General features: G+C 45.8%; 2 protein-coding genes across 5 annotated transcripts in view; both read right to left on the bottom strand.

Moving 5' to 3' along the window:
• pcxa (pyruvate carboxylase a) overlaps positions 1–16,559 on the bottom strand; it is an 85,452-nt gene extending 68,893 nt beyond the window's left edge. Inside the window, exons 1-7 of one of the 4 annotated variants that reach the window (XM_072706500.1) lie at positions 16,407–16,559; positions 6,855–6,999; positions 4,688–4,872; positions 2,690–2,855; positions 2,071–2,216; positions 1,508–1,625; positions 201–352 (exon numbers count right to left, since the gene is read on the bottom strand). In XM_072706500.1, coding sequence (XP_072562601.1) covers positions 201–352; positions 1,508–1,625; positions 2,071–2,216; positions 2,690–2,855; positions 4,688–4,872; positions 6,855–6,996 — 909 coding nt within the window. In that variant the 5' untranslated portion in view covers positions 6,997–6,999; positions 16,407–16,559. Of the gene's footprint in view, positions 1–200; positions 353–1,507; positions 1,626–2,070; positions 2,217–2,689; positions 2,856–4,687; positions 4,873–6,854; positions 7,000–11,996; positions 12,302–15,594; positions 15,884–16,406 lie in introns of those variants that run through there. The other 3 variants (XM_072706501.1, XM_072706502.1, XM_072706503.1) reach the window with 3 other exon arrangements.
• Positions 16,560–17,354: 795 nt separating this feature from the next.
• On the bottom strand, positions 17,355–21,991 carry calm3b (calmodulin 3b (phosphorylase kinase, delta)). Its single transcript, XM_023803503.2, has 6 exons — positions 21,834–21,991; positions 20,527–20,557; positions 20,024–20,167; positions 19,779–19,885; positions 19,422–19,557; positions 17,355–19,183 (listed from the first exon to the last, which is right to left on the bottom strand). Exons 1-6 carry the CDS (start codon positions 21,834–21,836, stop codon positions 19,155–19,157), a joined length of 450 nt encoding a protein of 149 aa, XP_023659271.1. The 5' UTR covers positions 21,837–21,991; the 3' UTR covers positions 17,355–19,154.
• Between the last annotated feature and the right edge of the window lie 197 nt (positions 21,992–22,188).

Below are 22,188 nucleotides of genomic sequence, written 5' to 3'. Positions count from 1 at the left end.
ACACTGCTTCAGAAGACAAAATGTAACCAAAATAGCATTAGATCAAGTCCCGAAAGGGCCTCATGTATTATGTGTAAATGAAATCGAAAGGCCACTGCCAGAGGGGGAGAGAGAGAGAGAGAGAGAGAGAGAGAGAAAGAAAGAGAGAAAGAAAGAGAGAAAGAACACTGAAGGTCTCCGGACAAAAGTGTGAGCTGTACCTGTTTGGCCAGGTTGACGGAGTCGGCGGTCAGTCTGTCCCGCAGGTGTGGATTCAGCTGAGCTGCTGGAGCTATCTCCACAACCTTCTGGTGTCTCCTCTGGATGGAGCAGTCCCTCTCGTATAGGTGGACCACGTTGCCGTACTTATCGCCTATGAAAGACCGAGAATCTCAATAAAAGAACATTTTAATCATCGGTAACATTGTCATTGCATCCAGGCTTCAGAAAAAAGAAAGAAATACTGAAGCTGAATGAGGGGGATGTAATGAGTCTGACACACATTATGTCCCTTTCAATTTAAATTGACAATAAAGCAGATAAGGACTTTTTCTGGCAGGGACATGACAATTAAGCCATTGTCATGGTCAGTCCATGGTCAGCCTTAGACCCCTGATAATCGAGGGGCCATGGTAACGCAACGAATACTTGCACAGTATGTACTGAATTTTCCTAGATGCCTACTACTCAACTTAATGTAGTACATACTATATGCATGCATTAGAAATAGTTTGCATGCGCTTGGATATGCCAGTGTCCGTACCTAACCTGGATGTTTACCAATGGATGCAGCTTGATCCTCAAAAAAGTTAAAAATGTAACTATGAATGAAAAAAAAATACATTTGAGTGAATTTATGGATACCGTTTTCTACTTAAAATTATACGGAGACAGCACTTTATCCGCCATCGTGAGAAATTTCTGAGCAGGAAACGTTCTACGCTGCTCCAGTGGCTTTGAGAGAAATTGTAGCCTCCATCTGAAACACTTCAGAATTTTGCAGAATGTACTTTGTCATCCAGGTACTGGACGCCTTTTGTTTCATCCATACCGAGAAGTCAGACATACTGTTTACTTTGCATACTATATCGCAGATAAGAATATAAGACGTAAATTTACAAACGAGAGGCGGCCATCCGGCTCATCAAGCTCGTTTGGGGAGAACTTAATAGATCAGAGCTGTTAAAATCTTATCTAGCTCAGATTTAAAGGAACCCAGGGTTTTTTTTGGGTCCATTTTCCTCAGACTTGAGGGCAAAATTTACAGAGTGCACTGTGGGCACGCGAGAGATGGACTGAAAAGATCAGGAGACGTACTCTAGAACACCGTTCCACAACCTGGTTCTCAGTAGCCCCCAGACAGTCTACGGTTTGGCTCCCTCCCCGCTGCCAACACACATGTACCAGGTATTCTTTGTTGACCATAGCATACTTGTTTGCTATGTACTATTTCAGATGCGCACCCAGTGTTTCAGAACAGCAGGGTGAGGTCAGAAGTCAACTAGCTAAAGCAGATCCCCACACTCACCCAGTATCTGAACCTCAATGTGACGTGGCTTCTCGATGAACTTCTCCACAAAGAGAGCTCCGTTCCCGAATGCGGCGAGTGCCTCTGAGTACGCCCTCTGGTAGTTCTCCTCTAGCTCCTGTACCAATCAGCGAAGGTGACCAATCAGTGTGCGTGCCCACCAACCGATCAGCCAATCTGCATCGCCCTCGGCCGTGCCTCGCCCTCTGCTGTTCCGCCCATTCCCTCACTCCCTGGTTTGTCCACCAATTAGAAGAGGTCGCCTCCCCGCGGACCAGCGTGCTAACGGACCATTTCGTGCCACCTGTTTACCAATTCAATCTAATGACTTGAGACGGAAATTGAGTAGAACGCAGCCCTTCAGATCAATCGGCTAAGCTCACCTGCGACCCCATTTCCATTATCTCCACACGAGCCGCTTAACAAACAAGGATACTTTCACTCGTGCATCTTAAACACATCCCAACACGGCCAATCAAATCCCATAGCCCAGCAGTCAAATTCAAACTAATGTGCCGGTCGAAATATTACTCCGCCCCCTTGCCCCGCCCCTCCCGAATCACCTCGTACTCTCTCACAACCCGCATGCCTCGGCCCCCACCCCCGTATGCCGCTTTGAAGATGATGGGGAATCCGTAGCTGTTGGCAAACTCCTGAGCCTCCTGCAGCGAGGAGATGGGGCTCTCCGTCCCGGGGACCACCGGCACACCTGAAACAGAAAGCAACCCCCCCCACAAAAAGAAACAGCATCAGGGACCCCTCGAGAGAACTTGCCCATCCGTTAGGGTTGGGGGCGTCTTGCCGGGCATGCCACGTTTCTCATCAAACACCAGAGGTCACTGTTTTTATGACGCTCTGCTAAGCAAACAAACACGCAAATAGGGCTGTAGGTCATGGACACGGCTTACCTAGAGCTCCAGGTTTATGAGATCCAAACCAAATAACTGGATCGAATCCTAAACTCAGGAGGTAACATTGCACAATTCCGGACAAACCGGCCACATAATTCCCGGGACAACATCATTTCCATTGGGCCCCTCCCATGACGCACAACAGTTCTCCCCAGTTGTCGCCGTCAGAAACGGTGGGCTTGATTTCCAAACAGACTAGTGAGTAGGGTCATCTACCCACCGGCTCCATCTACTGGCAGTAGGCACACCTACAGCCGCACGAAGCTCTCACCGGCGCTGATGGCGATGGCTCGGGCCTCGATCTTGTCGCCCATCTTGCGCACGATGTCGGGGGGCGGGCCGATGAAGCGCACGCCGGCGTCCGCGCACGCCTGCGCAAAGTCCCAGCGCTCGGACAGGAAGCCGTACCCGGGGTGGATGGCGTCCACGTGGTTCTCCTGCAAGAGCAGAGGCGGTGGAGGTCCGGACGGAGGATCAGAGCGCGCCATTAAGGGGCAGGGTCTTTGCACAAGGTCACAGGGGTCATGAATACAGAGATAAAAGAAAATTAAGGGAAAATTATTAATGGATGCTTTGCCATTTGCACTAGTACGAGTGCAATTACATCGAAATCCTTTAACTGAATCTGCATGGCCCACCTCGCTCTTATTTGGGACGTACACATACATATGGTTGAGATTGAAGCTTGGGGTCTAGACCCAGGGTCAGACCATTTATACGGGACCCTTGGGACATTTGAGGGGGTTAAATGCCTTAATCAAAAGCCCAAACAATATGTGACTGTCACTCAAGATGGGATTTGAACCCGCAACCTTCTGATCGCAGGCACAATATCCTAACGAGCGCAGAGTGAAATTCCGTCCCTATCGTCTGGGACAGTCGAGTCGGAATGCCCGTCCCGGCGCCGGTATAAACGCACCTTTAGGCGTCAAACTTCTGTAACACCAAGAGCATTGCCAGATGACACACTGCTGCTTTCAAGCAGTCCAGGCTCCGATCTCCCAGTCATGCAAAAATCAAAACTTAAGCTCTCGAGTTCCCATCAAAAGCTAGCGCTCCTGCCTCCTTGAGAGTTATTTTCGGCCTTTCTGGCAGGCCCGCACGCTCCCCCGTTCCAAACGAACCAGTCATTTCAGCCGTGAGTCACGCAGAGGATGGGCAAATCAGGAGATGTTTTAATTGTGTAATTGGGGAACGCAGCGCGACGCCTACACTGGAACACCGAGAACCTGTCCCCTTGTTTCAAAATGATACGTGACAATTTATTGGACAAATTAGCGGTTTAATTTACGCGGAAGTCTCATTCACATTATTGCTCAATTCCGCTGCCAGGTTTAACGGCTGAGTGTGACAGACTACTCGTACTTTATGGAACCAAAAGACAGAATCACCCCGCGGTTCAGTTCAAAACATGGCACTCAAATAAATGTTTTTAAATTGGGCTTAACAGGAGCTTTATCCAACGCGATGTACAAGTGAGAGAACAGGATTAGCCTGGAGCAATTAGGGTTAAGGGCCTCGTTCAGGGGTCCAACGGCGAAATCACTCAGCCAGGTAGGGATGCCCTGATTTTTTGGTACCCAGATTTGATCCAGTCAATATTTATAGTTTCCGATTCCAAGCCCCAGTTCAATCTATTAATAAATATTTAAATGTACATACACATCAGTGCATTCTCGGTCTGAGCATGCCTCATGATTTCACAGTATTCTTCCTTATGATGCTTCTGCCTAATGAGATTTGTTGTTTAAAGCGATGCTCTGTTGCTGCCTATCCAAAGGGTGGCATCGCAAACACTGCAGGTAGCTGCTGGCCTACTTTGAGATTCCAATTTAAAGAATTTCTACAATGCTGACACCTCGATGGTTTGTAGTTTCAGACCATGTGCCTGCAGCGTACTGTAGCGGGTGACTGAATCATACAACCTGCACAACTGACATAATTTGAGCAGATGCTGGAAACTCATACCCTGTCAGATACTCGAATATCAGGGGTGTAAGATTAGCCATGGACACTCAACACTAATCAATCTAAAAAATGCCTGGACCAGCCCCGATTCCAATATCTGATGTCGGCTCAGGACATCACTGCTGCCAAATATGGGCTTTGATCCAACAACCTTCTGATCAGAGTCCTAACCCACAGAGCAACACACCACCTACTATAAAAACAGACACACAACCTATGTAAATATAGCCACTGGGGAAAACGACTTGGGGTCAAAACCCAAGCAAGAACACCCTGGCATCCCGGAAGGCAGGCATCTCACCTTAGCGACCTTGATGATGTCGGGGATGTGCAGGTAGGCGGCCACGGGTGGCAGGCCTCTGCCGATGAGGTAGGCCTCGTCCGCCTTCTGCCGGTGTATCTGGCCCGTGTCTTGCTCTGAGTAGACCGCCACAGTGCGGATGCCCAGCTCTGTGCAGGCCCGGAACACGCGGATCGCGATCTCACCTGGGTCGGGATATTAAGCGGATTTGGCGGGATGGCAGAGAACACCGGGAGTGGCGTGGGGTGGCGGGCGAGAGCCCGTACGCCTGCTCCCAGACATCCCTTGGCTTAATCGCACCAATTTGCTGTTAATTACATGCACCAGTCGTTCCACAAATTATTCCCAAAATACGGCATTAAAAGGAGATTTTCATAAACACAGCAAATGAGTCATTCAGAGATTCGATAAACAGTCCAGCCCAGACTAATGAACACAGACTATGTCCTAATACAGCTGACATAAGAGCCGTGTCATGTACATAAAGAGCACAAAAGTGGGTTAAAAAAATAATAAAATTAAAAAAAAAAAAAAGAACGAGGGAAGAAGGAAAAGGTAGAGCAAACAACGACCAATGACAAAGAGCCACAACATGAGAAAAAAAATGAATGAATAAATGGGCAACTAAACTTAGGGGGAGGGGTTGCCAACAGGTGACTCATTATCTGCAGTTTACATAATGATAAATATTTCAGTGCATTCCACTGGCAGCCTGACTGGCTATAAGGTCTTAATAGCATGTGTGTGAAGTACGTGCCAAGCTATGCATTCAGCCATTAGCAGTGTTTACCACCACTCAAACCATGCATTTGCTTGGGGCCCCTGAGTCATTGCAGTGGTAGGGGCCCAAAGTGACCCCAGAAATAACAGACCCACCCCTGTACTCAGAGTCCCTTTTAGAGCGGGCAGAGCCTGCCATCCACAGCTGCCGGAGACCATTCGCCTCTGAATCCGTGCCACAAAACTAGCTTATTTGGGACACTAGGGGGCGATATGGAGCACACTCAACTACTTGGCCGGGACTGTGCTAAAACACTAAAAACACTGCTAATTATTACGATGAAGAATGCCTTTCTGGGAGCCCATTTACTGAACCACCAGCGCTCTCAAGGCTGAACACTGATTACCGCATACTTATCTCATGATTACTGCAGCCATTTGTTTTCTTAATAGGGCCAAACCAAGCTGAAAACATCACAATTAAGAAGCACCGAAGGCCTCACTCTCTGGAAAGAGCCTGGATTTTTCTTCCAGGACGTTTGATTACATGCATTTAAGGGTCCCATCAAAAAAGAACAGCCATTCTTAAAATCAAAACATCATATTTACTAGAGATGCTCCGATCAGCATTTTTGGGGCCGATCACCGATTACCATGATCATGAAATGTTCCCCGAGAGCAGAGTGGTTTAGTTTGTCATACTCGGCATATTCAGTTGTATGGCGTGTTCCAAGATGCCTAATCATGTTAGTGGTGTTAAAATGCCGTTGCTTGCTTCCACCTCGAGGGATTTCATCACGGCATACATTTGCAAACGGCTAACTTTACGTCTTTATCGGACATTTTGAAAAGCTTCCAGACGGGAGAACTCATGTTGCCACTTGTACGCGTCGCTCTGTTGTTTACCTGTGCGCCGTGCATGCACGTGTGAAAAAGTCGCGCGAGTAATTTAAGGGATCGGCTTTTTTGTTCGCCGATCAAGCTATTTTTAGCCAATATCGGCCGATCATGATCGGTGGCCGATCAATCAGAGCATCACTAATATTTACCAAGGATAGTACTGGCTGAAACCCGCAAGGGGTGGGATTACTGTCCATCATCAACCAATGACGGGTTTCAGTCACCACAGCATGTACCTCACTCACTTAGACCAATAGCAAGCAGAGTGACTGACGCCACACAGTAAATCACACCCTTCCCTGGGTTGCCAAGCCTTTACTGCCATTGCGCGTTTGTATGAAAGCCTTGTCAGAAATCTCTCAGTAAACAAGGTTCAGGTGGCACATTATTCTAAATCTGAAATGGAAATGAGTTAAACGTTTTACCACAGTTGGGGAAATCTCGGAAACAAAACTGTTTTGTACACATGCCGTGTGATTGCCTCACAAATGTTTAACGATCAAAATGCTGAAGGGAGGCTCGTGTACGGGGGTGAGGGGGGATGTACCTCTGTTAGCCACCATGACCTTCTTGATGGGCTTGTGCTCGACGCTGTAGGTGAAGCACTGATTCGCTCGCCATGGCCTTCGGGCTGCCCTGACCGCCAGCAGTCCCAAGGGTCTGTGCAAAGGCACCAACTGAAGGAACATCACCTGGGGGGGGGGGGAGGCAGAGGAAGAAGAAAAGGAATTTGAAGCGCAAAGACGTGTGTCTGGCCAGGAGGAACTCAAACATCTCACCCACTGGTGAAGGCGTGTTGCTGGGAAACTGGCAGGCAGGCTAGGATGAAGCTTCAGTTTGTTAGCCCAAGTTAAAAACAGACACGCGAGGAGAAGGCGCGAAGCGACTAAAAATGGCCGAGCTGAAAAGGCAAAATCGAGGTGAGATGGCGAGCGAGACGGGATCCAGAACGGGGCTGGCACCCGGCCCGCATGCAAAAACTGCTCCACTACGCCGAGCACCTGCCGGAAGGGAGGCCGGCAGAATGCGATTCCTGCGGGGGAGGGGACACGGTGACAGCACAGCGCCGGCCGTAAACATGCGCCGGAATGGAACTGCCATGTTTCGGGGAAGAAATACCAGAGCTGGCTGCACGGGAGGATTACAAATGCACTAGGAGATCCGGGAGGGAACATCAGGAGAACTTTAGGCAGAGGCACTACAGTCGAGAGCTTGTTTGAGGGGGTCAGCTGGGAGCTACCCCCCCCCCCCCAACCACGCTACACTGACCAGCAATTACAAAGTTCTGGATGGCTCCTCTGAGGGCCTGTGTTCTGCTAAGAGGAGGCAGAGCTGGTTGAGATCCATGAGCCGGCGCTGGCAGAGATCACGTTCCACGAGCGCTCGGCTTAAAGGTGAGACGCGGCGTGGCAGCTGCGGGGTTGCGGAGGAAGATCGCAAACAGCAGCAGGAAGAGGAAATTGCTCCTGACAGACAGGATGGGTACCGAGCCTGGAAAATGCAACTTAAACAGCTGAAACGGTGCCTCGGATGAGCTGCAGGGGCACACCGATGGTCGGCTACCACTCAAAACCCCACAAGACACCGCCACGTCCAGCAGTGATGGAGAACATGCGGCGAGGAAGCCTGGGTACTTCTGCATCTCGAAGGTAACATCTAAACTGGGTGATGAAGAAACTTTCCGGAAAGACTAACAAATTGACGCCCCAAAAACGTCTGCTCATCACTGACCGATGACCACAAGAACAACCCCCAGGAACAGAAGACTGGTCTCTAGGAACGTAGAAAGAACCAGGAGAACCTCTCTCACCAACTGAGGGACAGTCTGACCCAGGAGATCCTGCCAACCATGATCTGGGAGCTGCACCAGGGTGACGGATGACTGCAGGAATCGCAGAATATATTCAGGTATAGAGAAAAACGGCCGCAAGAATGTAGCCAAAGGTTCGAGAAACAGCTGTAAACAAACCACAAGGGTTCCCTGCAGGTCTCCAGGTTGAGGATCTCATTAAAAGTACAGCCCTTTCCCCCCCACACATTATGGAATAACAATTAGCACTGCAGATAGTGCAGAGCTACGTCACGGTCAATCCATTAACAGCCGAACGATCGCGCTTCTCAAACGGGCGACCTAGCAGCTCGACAGACGGCCCAGGCAGCTACTCAATAAGCACACACACTGGTCTAAGACACGGGAGAATTGCAGATGGCAATTAAAGCATTATTACGCCTCTCTTCATACCACACGTTCACAGTAAGTGAACCTATCAGCACGGCGTTTACGACTAATGCAAGTTTCTGAATAACTAGATTGAAATTGATTGAAACAGATTAAAAAATAGAAAAGGCCAAAACAGGAGGAGGCTGGACTGAATTCTGATTATAGACCTATTGATGAAAACAACAAAACTTAAATAAAAACTCAGAACTTTACCTTTATTACAGTAAAAAAAAAAAAAAAAAGCACAACACAAACAGAAGGCAATTACAAGACAACGGGGAATATCTGGAAAAATTCCAAGCTTGAAAAATCACCTGTACAATTTGAAGATATATTCAGGTGCCCCCTACAGGCAGAACATGATAGCGCAACCCCCCCCCCCCCCCAACATCATAGACAGGAAACCAGACCAAAGCACTAAGACGATTATCCTTCAAGACCTGTAGACGTCCCTTGGTTTCAGTGGGACAGGATTCCCTTGTAGAGGCATTAAACAAAATAGTAACAGTAAAACTATCCTTTGAAGTGTAAAGCTTTGCATTGCATTTAGATTCCAGAGATCAACTGAGCTTTGGTTAATAACTACAGTGTTTAACAGAATCGTGCCAAACAAAAAAAGGTTTGTTATGTGCCTGACACGGCATTCAACTAATCAGAAAAAAAGATATCGTGCTTATTCAAGGTCACTGGGTCCCGACACCTCAGGGTAGAGAACTAGGTCAAAGCTCACTGTTCATCACAGAAATGAACGATTGACGAATCCAATAACCAGCTCACAGAACATTCTGAAAGGTTTAATTATGGAGGTGGAAACTGTTGAGAGGGTGAAGAAAGGGAGAGGGTGAAAGGGAGGGAAATGCAGGGGAAGGAGGGAAAAACACACACTGGGCTTGAGCAGGGACCTGACGCCGTAGGACCAAGTGGCACCGTATCGCGGGATAAGATAAACACCGAATCTTGTGACTAAGCACACATCCTATGTGCACAGTCACAAGATGCCACTTGACACCCGCTCGCGGGAATCGGCGTGGCGAAACTCTCCTACTGATGAAGACGAGCACGCCGAACAGCGTCGTCAATTAAGCTGAACGGGAGGCGCCGGCGGAGGAGAGGAGAGGCAGGCGGGAAGAAACCGTGGTGATGAAACAGAGGCAGGCAGCTGAGAGAGAAGAGAAGACGGTGAATGGCAGAGAGTCAAAGGAGAAAGCATGCAAAGGTGTAATCAGGCTGACGGGCTACTAACCGTCGAAGCACTGGTTCCCAGTTTGAAGTCGAACATTTTATCAGTGCGCAGGACTGGATATTTCAGTCAAATAACTCCAGCCTAAAATTACAGGCGTGCAATCCTTGCATAAATTAATACTATACACAAGCCAAAATATCTAGTAATGCTGAAAAGCAGCGCGGGATAAACACACAGATGTAACCGGCAGTGCAACAAGAACTAAGCCAGCTGGTTTTAGTAAAAGTCAGGAAAGCTTGGTGCCCCAACATGGGACCCGAAGAGAACTTTAGGTCATGATAGGTGACTGGTCATGGATCAGACTTTTGAGCACCAAAGGAAACCAGGGCGATGTTCCACAAAGCAAGACTTCTCAGTTTGCTGGGTTAAGATAGAAGCCATGATTGTTCAATATACCTTTTCTCTGATTAGTTGAATGCCGTGTCAGGCACATAAACCTTTTTTTGTTTGGCAGGATAACAGTTTAAGCAGGAATGAGCTAATCCACATTTTTTCAGTTCTGATCCAATTCTGATACACAACTGGTGATACTGATACAAGAGCTCTTTTTACTTTAATATTTTAATATAATAAAGTATAAATGTATTCTTACAAATGGGAAAAAAAAATATGCCAAAAAAAAATCTTTAATTAGGCACTAGAAACACACATAACGTAGGCTAGTGTTCCACCTGGTTTGTACATCTTGCTTTAAGCATTTCTGAGGCATTTGCAGTTCAGTCTGAATATCTTCCAAGCGGGGATAGGCAAGTGCCAAGTGCTTAAAACGCCCCACATTTTTTCTCCTATTGGCAACAGTTTCACTTGCACTCCGCGGCGATCGCAGCCCCTCGTGCATCACAAGCAGTAGCGAGAGCGCAAAACAGCCCAAGCCAGCGACTCCCAAATCATCCATTTGCTTCTTTCATATTACTCTCGTTGTCTAGCACGACTGCATGCGCTTTGTTTAGAGGGATTTTCCACTAAATGCTACTCCCACCTCTCAAAATGTTGTTTTCACGAAGACTGCAATTCTCCGTGCTACTACTGCTGCGAAAAGCGTAAAATACATCCAGATCGTCACCTTCTTAACTGATGTTACGCTCCTCGCACCGAGAAGGGTATGCACAGGACACCACAGCAGGAGGAAGTCACTGTGCTCACACCCAACAAGAGGCAAAAAGAGAGGCAGCGTTAGCGTTCAGCTTGAAAGCCACAATAATCTACTAATCTAAAATGGGAAAAAGCTGTCATGCGGTTGATTGCACAAATCGATTTGTCACATATAGCCAATACCTGATCCTTGTAATAGGTATGGATCGGTGCCGATACCGATCCAAATATCGGATCGGTGCACCTTAGTTTAAGTATGGAACATTCCTATTGGACAATCATGACTTCTAGCTTAAGTTAACCCAGCTACCTGAGAAATCCCGTTTTGTGGAACACCCCCCGGGTCTAGGAAGCAGACATGCAACAACTGAGGCTAAGCATTTAGCGTCGCAAGTCCACCATGAGCCAGACTCAAGCGTCATCCAATTACAACACTTGACCTTCAGGTACATTTGATCACCGCACACCTATTTACAACCTCATTGGCTGGTTCTGTAAGGTCAAACAAGCATGTGTGGGCCCTCCCCGCCATTAGCCCTGATAGAGGAGCCCTGTCAGGTTCTAAAAGCCAAGCAAACGCTGCCATTTACCTTTTCAGTGTTGATTTAATGAGCTCACTAAAACAGACTGACCCTGGATAAGAAAATACCCTCGAGGTTCCAAACGGCTCGATAGCAACAATAAGTCTTCAGAGTGGCCACAGCGGACGACAAACAAGGCAGCGCACGGCCAATAACCGCGGCTTGACAAATTCCGTAGCTTCGGAGAGATCCATCACCAGAGAAACTAAAGGGATGGATTTCATCACCGGCAACACGAGCGGCCAACGAGCGGGAACATAAAAGCAGGCTGAGGAAGAGGGAGCTCGCGCCCGCCGATGCTGAGAACTTCAGGGGCAGCAAACAGAAAAGGGAAAATCACTCACACAAGGGCTTACACTTCCTTTGTAGGGGGCGGCACCAACCATGAAACATCAATAAACTTTGAAGTACACACACACACACAAAAAAAAATAAGTCTGTGAAGGCTTAGGTACCCAAGGAACTCTCACTGTCACACAAGAGGCTCCCCATAATCATCTCTGCGGCACGGAAATCCTAAAAGGAGTCATACAGGGCGTCTGGGATAAATACCTGCATGTCAGCGTGGGCAAGCAGATTCTCACGGTCTTCATGTTGGAGTGTTTGAGGAAAGTAGACTGGGTTTGACGGGGGATCTTACACTTTCGCTCAAGTCACGTTGTACACTAAGGTGGACGTGTAGTGGGGTCACTAAGTAGGTGGCGAAGGCTAATGAGCATGACGCTTGGTCCACATGTGCTTTGCGTGGACGTCGTTTCCGCCCGTGACTCACACCCGGGACCTTGTGACGTGGTGTCATGCCGATCTCCTCCTTACACAGCCACAGATACAGGTGAAGACTGTTCCCATGGCACAGAGGCCTGAAATACACTATTTTGAAATAAAGAAAAATACACTTGAGGATGTATTAAGAAAGCACAAGCAAAAGTCAACAAAATTAAATAAAAAACACTTAAAATGCATAAAACATGGAATACTTCCAGAATGGAATTCGCCCATTAACCGAGAACCATCCATTCCTTCAGCAGTTCCTCACATGGTGCAGTTTCAGATGCAACTGGGGAGTCAAACTGGGTAGGCATAGACCCAATGGAGACTAGGGTAGTTGTACTCCTATAACACGGGGGGGGGGGGGGGGGGGGGGGCAGCAATCTTATCCACAAAGGGCCAGTGTGTATGCAGGTTTTTGGGGTAAGCTTTCGGTCAGCTGTTCAAACCCAGGTGTGAAGACTCTTCAGCCAACCAGTCCTCTAATTAGTGATCTAATTAGGGAGTTGCAATAAAATCCCGCCAGACAGTAGCCCTTTCTGGGTAAGATTGCCCTCCCCGGTTCTAACGTAATCAGCCATAAGTCACGGGAAAACACTCAAAGAGCACAAGCCCATTCTCCTTCATCTACACTAATTGCACACGACAGGCGAATCTCTACTCGTTACCAGAAGTGCCAACCAGAGGCTTTCAATACCAGCCAATCGGCTTGAGGCAAGAAATACAACTCTACTCAATTGCTTTCCATTTTCCGGCAATTTTCAAGCGCAAAAGTTGGACTGTCATAACAAACACAAAGGCAAAGTGTTTTTGTGATTGACTCAAGTGTTTCACTCTCCTGTGAGTACGAACAAATCCACTTCCATCTGGCAACATCCAGCCAGCTTTATCATAAGAAAAAAAAAATTATCAATACCTGCTTCTCCAAATTATTCAAGCACACAGCACTTACCTACCAATTTATGCCACATCCTTCCTGACTCCAATTATGAGTTTCAAAGGTTTAAGTCATGGGAAGCAGTCGCCCTCATGCTGAATGTGACTTGAGGACATTTACTGTAGAAACTCAGTCAAAAGACATAAAATATACAGATGAAATATACATATAAAAGTTTTTAAAAGGGAGTTGTGTAAAGAGAGCTTGTGAGTCTACAGTGATCCACAGTCGAGCCCAGTTAGCTTGACCATGAGAGATGAGGAGCGAGACTTGTTGCAGAGTCTGAGGGCAGCTAGCAGAAATCGTTGTCATGACAGCAGGGTCTTCCTGCTCATGAAGCTCGGGCGGACGAGCCCGACTCCTAAGCTCAGTGTTTGCTTTCATCATACTGAGGCTGCGTGTCGAGCCACACGCGACCGGGCAAACAGACACGTCCCACCTCTTACCTTTGACTTACTCACACAAAAATCACTGAGCTCCCTCCTCCAGTTCCCTATCGCTGATGACCATGGGTCACATGACAGGGATGACGGGGTGATTCACAGACACACGGCAACTCAAACAAAGATTTACCAAAACGGCCAGAGGTTACAAACCACAATGTAAACAGTGAGCGCTCACACAATCCAAGAGTCATAAAACGTTTACGCTCATAAAGACAGGTTAGGCAAACCAGAACACATATGAAGGTAAGGATATTATCTTATTCAGCCCCTGGGCTATCAAATGGGCTATCATGCCATCTATGGTGCACGCTGGCCCTGTCCTGTTTGGGACAACCCTCCGTCATACCTTCACATACCATAACACTGATCAGGAAAAGGAGATACAAGAATGACAAATTTTTAATTCAAAAGTCACCATTGGTCTGGGCTCTTTCTGGACTTTAGACTATAATTTCAGTATACGATGCAACAGCTGCAAAAAAGTAAAGTATGCAATTAATGCAAGGTTACACCTCTGCATTCCTGGCCGTCCTAGTTTGACTCCCAATCTTTGAAGTTTCTAAACACCTAACAGTAATGAATGGGAGAAGCCATCAAGAAAAGCAGGTTATAAAAAGACTTTGTGCTATAGAGGTAGATTGGGAGCACTGATTTTAAGCTGGCACCAGCATTCAGGGTATGAAAAGGACATTAATAAGATTATGGATGAGGCCCAAAGCAAAAAACCACTCAATGTGCCACTCTTGGGTAGAATTTCCGTGTTGGATATAAAGAGTACTTCACTAGAAATGTGCCATGGATTTTAAATGCATCAGGGATAGGCGGCCAACATTATAAATGCTGACTGGAGAAATCGGATATTTTGGACTTTTGTATGACGTTAGCCCTTTACTCAAAGAAATACTTTCAGCCCGCACAACCATGCCAGAATACTGGTTCCAGTTGGGGATCTGAATGAAATCCATGACCAACACTATAACGGTACATATAACAAAGAAAAACAATTCTTAACTTTCCAAGAAGCAATTTCACAGAATACTGTACAGAAGCCCTACCCAATACCATGTAAAATATGTACGTTTTAATTTTGATGCAGACCTCTATGAGCTTATTCCAAAAAAAAAGGCTATTTACTCTAATAAAAACACCAATCCATGCATCCAAGGTCTATCACATCAGGGTTATTGGCAGAAGATCCAACATCAAACACACTTTTAAAATGCATCTCAATCTCAGCGCGGACGTACTGCATGTAATACCCAACTGCAAGTTAGCAAATAAATTAGACGGACAGCCGCACGTGGTACACGGCGCAGCAGCAGCCGCTAACGAACAGTAGAATACGAAGAGCACCGTGTCAGCACTTCACTCAGAATTAAACATGCGGGCCAATTTGGCCATTCTTATTACATTCACATATCATTTTACACAGTGTCTCGCTGAGCCACGTTACATTTTTAAACCAAACTTTGGGATGCGAACATATAACCTTCTAATGGCTTATCTGAATGCATATACAGCACTTATCTCAGCGTTATGTCCAAAGGGCATCTAGTTCAAAGAAAACCGCACGATCACGGAAAACCTCACAAACCTTTCCTAATTGGTCATCCAGTGACTGAAAAGCGGAATGGATGGATGCAATTTAAATTTTATTTTTATAATATCGCATAGGATATTAAATATTCTATATCAAAGGCTTTCCGAGGAAAGTTTAATTATTAAACACGGAGGATCTCTTAACTGTCATGCAGTGCCAGGTCTGCATTTCGAATAAAAAATAATTGCTGGCAACGGTTAACCACAATGCGAGCTATGTGGCTGGCTGCGTGCGTGGTTAACATGCAAACTAGTCCCTGGCCTGAGAAATCTGTCCGGATGTATTTAGCCGCTAGCTAACAAACTGCTGGGCACCATCGTGCGTAGGCGACGCATGCCAAAACAGGCTCTTTAGTAAACTGTTTTACTAAACACAACACTCGTGTTTCTGTGGAGTTACCTTTGCCTCGTGTGCGTCGTGTTTAAACCTTTAAAAAAAAGTTTCTCACGCCGGTGTCACTGACAGAGCCGCGACGTGCCCCTATTGTGCGTGTTACACCCCTAGCCCGGGTGGTTTCAATGTCGCCAGTTTGCTAGTCCAGCAACCCTCGATTGACTTCGTTTCTTCCTCTCCTGATATGTCTACCGCCTGATATGTCGGGGGGGGTGATGGCTGTGAGCGGAGACGTCAAAAGCCGGCAGGCCAAACTACCTACTGAACCCCAGGTATCAATTGCCCCCAAGCACCACCGCCGGGAACTTGTAATTGGCCTTGGCCGTAACGCCTCCATCTGACATCGGGCCAATAGCGAGTCATCTCGTGCCGCAACGACCCGCCCACTGAACGATTTATCTCACTTGAACTCGCAACGCAAATACTAACGCGTGGTTCCAGGACTTTAGTCATCTGTAAGCGGTCTTTCGATGTTTATATTTATTTTGGAGCGACTGATCTTATTTGGTTCGTTAAATTATACTGTCGAAGTGAAACCACCAAATATGCAGATAGTGTTACTAAATTTAAAGTAAATTAGACCATTACGAATTGAGCCAACACGTAATTAGAAATTCGTAAATTAGTAATGGATGGATGCTTTACACATATAATGAAAAAGCGAAAGAAGGCTATTTTCCTTAGACAATACGTTGGATTGTTCCTTTCGCGCAAGCGTACACAAAAAAGCGATTTAAAAAACCGCTTGCTTCCCCAAGTGGTCGATTCGGCAGTTATTCAGATATTCCTGCTTGAGTAGCTGTAGCATGTTGCATTACCTTGAGTTTTTATTGCCGAATGTCAAGTGGCAGCTCCGTTGAAAAATCTTTTCACGGTTAACACGAAATATGAACGTATTAGTAGGTCATCCTGAGGCTATATAAACTCGGGAAATACTGTAAGGTAATAGGCTTGAAATGAAAACCGTTTGTTCATGGTCAGAAACTCAGCGAACTCGATAATTGGCTGCATGCGCCATCTGTCACAGTTGAGGCGAGCGATCTAACCAGTCATTGGCTGAAGACCACAGACCTTTTATTGGTGAAGCTTCTAGACGCCTAGGTCCCGCCTACATAATGACATAATGCTGAAATGCGAAGGCGGCCGCGAGTAATATTGATGCAAAATTGATACTTATTGGAGTGCTATGATTCACAATTCAGCTGTGGTAATTTGGGTGTGTCGGGTTGAGCTGTGATCTCTTAATTGTAAATGTTGGTAATCTCAAATAATGCGTCGCTTCCATAAACTCAATGAACGTCCTTGCTATGTGAAAATTAATTATCTGAACCTCACGGCTTTAAAGTTTCTGTAATATTAAAAAGATTGCTGCAGTCATCGTACTGTAATTATGTGCTTTATTCTTCGGGTGTTAGTGACATGAACCAAGAAAAAGTAAAATCTGAATGTGTATGCAAAGTTATGTACTATTCTTATCGCAAAATGTAAATACAGATTGTTAGCTTAATACTATGTGGATCTTCAAAGCGGTAAGCCCTTATGTGGAATGGACACATTCGTCGTCTTCCGTTTGTACAACCACGTTTCTGATATATCGTGTTTCTACTATAGAATGCATTACTTTGTAATCTCTACCCATCGCGCAGCAAAGCAAATTACTTAACAGACCAGCAATATTCCTACGGAGGCAATATATCGCGTTGCAAAGACCTGCGTCATAATCAGCCTTCCGTGACGCACAAGTTGAAGAAAGACAGGAGAGGCCATTTAGAAACACTGATCGCAGAGTTTTATTAGCAAGAATTTAACTTCAGATCTGCAATGGAATGCATGACGTCCCATGCTTAAGACAACATGAGCAGTACGGGGGCGGGGGGTGGAATTGGCAACTCAAAATCTCAAACTGAGAATCAAGTTAAACGTGTTTACAAAAGAGAATGAAGGCAGCATTGAAAATTTGCAATAGATTGCCATGTGACTCAGTACAGCCCCTAGAAATCAGATCATCTTATGTACATATCTTGGTGTGCTTAAAAAAAAAAGTATTAAAAAAAACCCATCAATGACCGAGATCACAATAGCTGAAGGAGACATTTCCAAAACAAGTGCCTAGCCCATCAAAACAACACAAGACCTTGTGCGAGATTAAGAGTTTAAACAAAAAAAAATATATATTTGCACACTGAGAAATGTAAGGATTGAGCGGTATGTTTGGCTCATCACACAACATTCAGTGATAAAATGACCCGGATAATTTGTTCATTACTAGCTCCTACAGCTTATGGAAATCAAAGAGATTGATCCACTGGAGTATGTATGTGCTTCTATTTGATGCAGTTGAAGAGAACAGGGAGATGTTGCTGCTACATATTTAATCAAGTTTTAATTTGCATTATTGAGTCGTTTAAATTTTTTCAGGAGCAAGCTATATAATGAAAAAAGGGCTGACATTGTCTATTTGTTTGCAGCTAAATCACTAAAGCTTGTAAATCCGTATCCATACATGCCTCTTAAGCATGTAGCCAAGCAATTAGAGCATAATAAGTAGCTTGGTTAGGCTGCTGAAGTCAAGTCACCAGCAGTTTTGGCATCTCATACTATTGTATTTATAGCCTTTTAATAACAGAGCACAAAACATCTGCCTGAAATATCCAATGCTAATAATTACCAATAGATACATTCTCTACTAAACCTAGGCATCGAGTCGTCCATTGGCTAAGGCTTTAGCATCTACTCACAGATGACCAAATGGAAATATATCCAGTACCCTCCCCTCCACACATAACTGGTACCTACTTTAGCTAGATAATCTAAAAATAAGGGCTGAAAACATGTAATCGAGGTTAGATTTGAATAAACCATTGGCATTCTTTGTAAAATGCCTCTCAGTGGACATTCCACTCACTGTGTTGATACTTGACCGCCCTTCACCTGATGGGGACCTCGATTTCAGTCTGAGTCTAGTCAACATGTCATTCAGAAATAAAGCCTTGCCAATTAGCTCAATGTGGCAGAGACAAAATTTTCCTGATTTTTTTTTTTTTATAACCTTAACTGGGCCGTTACCGATAGATGTCATGCTGAAGTAAAACCACCGCAACACGTATGAGACGAAAATACGTTCCTGAGAAAAGCAACCCATTCAGGTGGCTGCTGACAAGATGCTGGGAAGCTTGGGAATTACCCGCGTACTTCAGCCGGTCGTCACCTTCTCTCACATCCCTCCCCCGTGAAGTGGTGAGACAGAGCGGGGCATTATTCAGCCAGAGGTCGCACAACATGGATGCAAGAGCAGTTTAACAAGGAGGAAAAAGAAAAGAAAAGGCCTGAACTGAACATGCATGTTTTTCCTAGTAAACAAAAGCTTGCTTGGTTCGCCACCGCATTTACCATACACATACATAATTGTCATTTCATAGATTAACCAAGGCATCAAAAATAATAAATCATGGAAAAATAAAACTGTACGCAAAGAGTAAATAGTAAATGCAAAATCTGAGTGCTTGTAGAGTGTTGATAATGAAGGTACCGTCCTCCATTTGGCCCAGTGCGTTCGATCTGCGGTTTTATTTTGCAGTCATCATTTGTACGAACTCTGCAACGGCAAAGGCATGAAAGAAGTCAGTGCATGTTAATCCGCATCACGTAAGCGACTTACAAAAATTGAATGTCAAACATGATTGACTTTCATGGAGAGCTTTTACTTTCCTAAGAAACGCCCCAATAATTGCTCCTCACCTAATTTAATTTTTGCCGCCAGAATTATTAAATGTCATCTTAGTAATAAGACCAGTTTGTAGATAAACCATAAGCGGGGCAGAGGGCACACTGACCTTCATAATTGACTTGCCCGTCCCCATCAATGTCGGCCTCCCGAATCATTTCATCCACCTCCTCATCCGTCAGCTTCTCTCCCAGGTTTGTCATGACGTGACGAAGCTCCGCGGCGCTGATGTAGCCGTTGCCATCCTAGGAAAATACACAAAAGCAAGCTTCAGTAAACATTTACCGTTTACACATTCGCAGTCTACCTGTAAACCTTGACATGATGGTTCTCCTCCTAAGCTGTGCAGTCACCCCTTACACCAGCATATTATTCCAGCACACAATGGACTTTTCTGGATCTATTCTGCTCTGATGGCTTTGGCATTGTTAGGCTTCCTAGTGACAGAATTTTAAAAAGTTCTCACTTTGTCAAAGACCCTGAATGCCTCCCTGATCTCCTCCTCACTATCGGTGTCCTTCATCTTCCTCGCCATCATGGTCAGGAACTCCGGGAAATCAATGGTGCCGTTTCCTGCACGTCAGAGACACGACGTCATCTCTCAGTCGCTCATCCAACCCAAAGGGCGATTCCTGTCCCCCCTTCCCAGGAATCCACTGCCGGCATTTGGCTCCATGCCCCCACCATATCATGAACTGGTGCATCCCTCACCGTCTGCATCGACCTCATTGATCATGTCTTGCAGCTCAGCCTCTGTGGGGTTCTGCCCCAAGGACCGCATCACAGTGCCCAGCTCTTTGGTAGTGATGGTGCCATCCCCATCCTTGTCGAACAGCGAAAAGGCCTCCTTAAACTCTGTACATGAAAACACGCCAGACATTTATTTTTAAAAAAGATACATAACACATTTTAAATAGTGACTCAGAATGATATCACTGCCAAAAACTAGAAGTCCCAGTACCAACTGGCTGGAAACAAAACATCTGCATAGGACATCAAAAGCAGCACTGATCTCAAATAATACATTTAACACAGACTAGTGCTGGCAGTAGCTAAGCGTGTCCAGGCTAAAAAGACCAGGGGTGACAGCAAGACAGCTTGAGGAATGGGCTTCCTACACTATTCCAACTAACAGGTCTGGCTCGAGTGGATCTGAACCACCCCCACAGTAAAGACATATGTATTTTTTTTCCCAAATCTGCTTAAGCACTCACCAGCAATCTGCTCCTCTGTCAGCTGGTCAGCCTGAAAAAAATACAGAAAACACAAAGAAATGAACATCCTTGGGTAGCAGATTGTTAAACCAGCACATGCAAAGGATCATTCCCACTACAAACACGACAGGCTTCTCAGAAACACGTGCCATACGATAGAGGCAGACCGACTGATTTAATGCAACATTGGCCTGGAGGAGTCACAAAGTGTTTTGCATGACTTTGCTAAGGGCCAATTAGAAATAGACAAAATTGTTTTACTGGAGTGTGCACCATGATGGTTAATTTATCTAAAATTAGGCGTTCTTGCATCACATTAGGCATATTATTAAATCAGTCTGCAAGTGTCCTAGAAAGCAATCAAAATGATGTCAATGGAAAAAAACTCTTAAACATGACTCCTACACCGTTCTCAGAAGAAAAATAGCAAATTTTAGGTTTCTTAATTAGGCATAAGGCATCCTTCGCAGCAGATAAGAATCACCACTCACTATCAACATATAAATATATTCTGCTGCGGGCTCCTCCGATTCGGCGGTTAAGGCGATACCGATCAATGGCACGAATGGGCCGCTGTCACACAAGCACACCGCAGGCGGCCAGCTACGCTACACCTCTGCAGGCCATCTTTAACAGCGGGCGTGGAAAATGAGAGCCATTTAAGGCACCGTCGGTTATGGATCCGCGACTAATACGAAAAGTCACACGCCTGGAGATAACAGGTCTCTACACATGCACTATTATATAATAAGCGAGCGACGAGCTTAATTTTAATTAGCTACTTATTTTGCCATAACTGCATTGGAATCCAACATCCCGGCGTCGCCAGTTGGGGGGCTGAACACCACGGTAGCCATAAATAATTCGACACAACGGCTGCGGTAAGGACCGCAGATCACCTGGAATTAAATTTAGCTGCCCACGCCGCGAACAAAACGACACGAGTCAGGGAACTAGTTATCGAGCTACGTAATGTAGCAAACTAGCCGTGATGTTTTCAAAAACCGCAGATATCCGACAAAGTAAACATTTTAATTAATGAAACACGGATTAGATCCCATATTAATAACTACACTTATAGCACTGGTACAATCATACACATACTAGACCTAAGAAAAGCAGCTTCAAAGGCCAATATCAAATAACGCAACGGCGGCTAGTGCTCGCAGCTAACCAGCTAGCAAAGGCGCTTCCAGCTATTCATCCACTCAACCCACACCCGCCGGCTGTTTAACTAAAAACTTCTTTGCAGAACACAGAAGCGATAAAATAATCGGAAATATAAGGCATGGGGCGAGTATACCTACCATGTTTGGTTGGTAACTAACTTTTTATTGCTGATTTGAAAACGACGAGCTCTCTGTGAACTATTGGGCGCGCTACGCTTCCTTCCGCACCTCACGCCGTTAACTACTGTCACTTCTGCTCCTTCGCACTCCGTAGATCAAGCCGCGTGTGTTGTTCGGCCCCTGTGCCGGCCGCCGTACTTCCTAACAACTTCGCTGGTATCCATGCGCTGTCGACTGAATGGGGAAAACCGCCACAGGCGAGTAGCGCGAGTCGAATTTGACTTGGACGGACTAACCTATTGGAAAGGGCGTTGGAATAAACATGTCTGCTCCGTCTACCAATCAAAATTCCATGCTTTATATATGTGTGCTT

This window comes from Paramormyrops kingsleyae, chromosome 24 (genome assembly GCF_048594095.1).
Source record: "Paramormyrops kingsleyae isolate MSU_618 chromosome 24, PKINGS_0.4, whole genome shotgun sequence".
NCBI classification, from domain to species: Eukaryota; Metazoa; Chordata; class Actinopteri; order Osteoglossiformes; family Mormyridae; genus Paramormyrops; species Paramormyrops kingsleyae.
Note: the sequence above shows the minus strand (reverse complement) of the source record. Positions and strands in the feature narration are given on the sequence as shown.

Bases quoted from the DNA above. Each gene is read 5' to 3' on its own strand.
- calm3b (XM_023803503.2), bottom strand. The intron at 20,168-20,526 runs GTGAGTGCTTAA...TTTCATGTACAG, and splicing joins GACAGAGGAGCAGATTGCTG to AGTTTAAGGAGGCCTTTTCG. The intron at 19,184-19,421 runs GTCAGTGTGCCC...TTGCCGTTGCAG, and splicing joins CGGGCAAGTCAATTATGAAG to AGTTCGTACAAATGATGACT.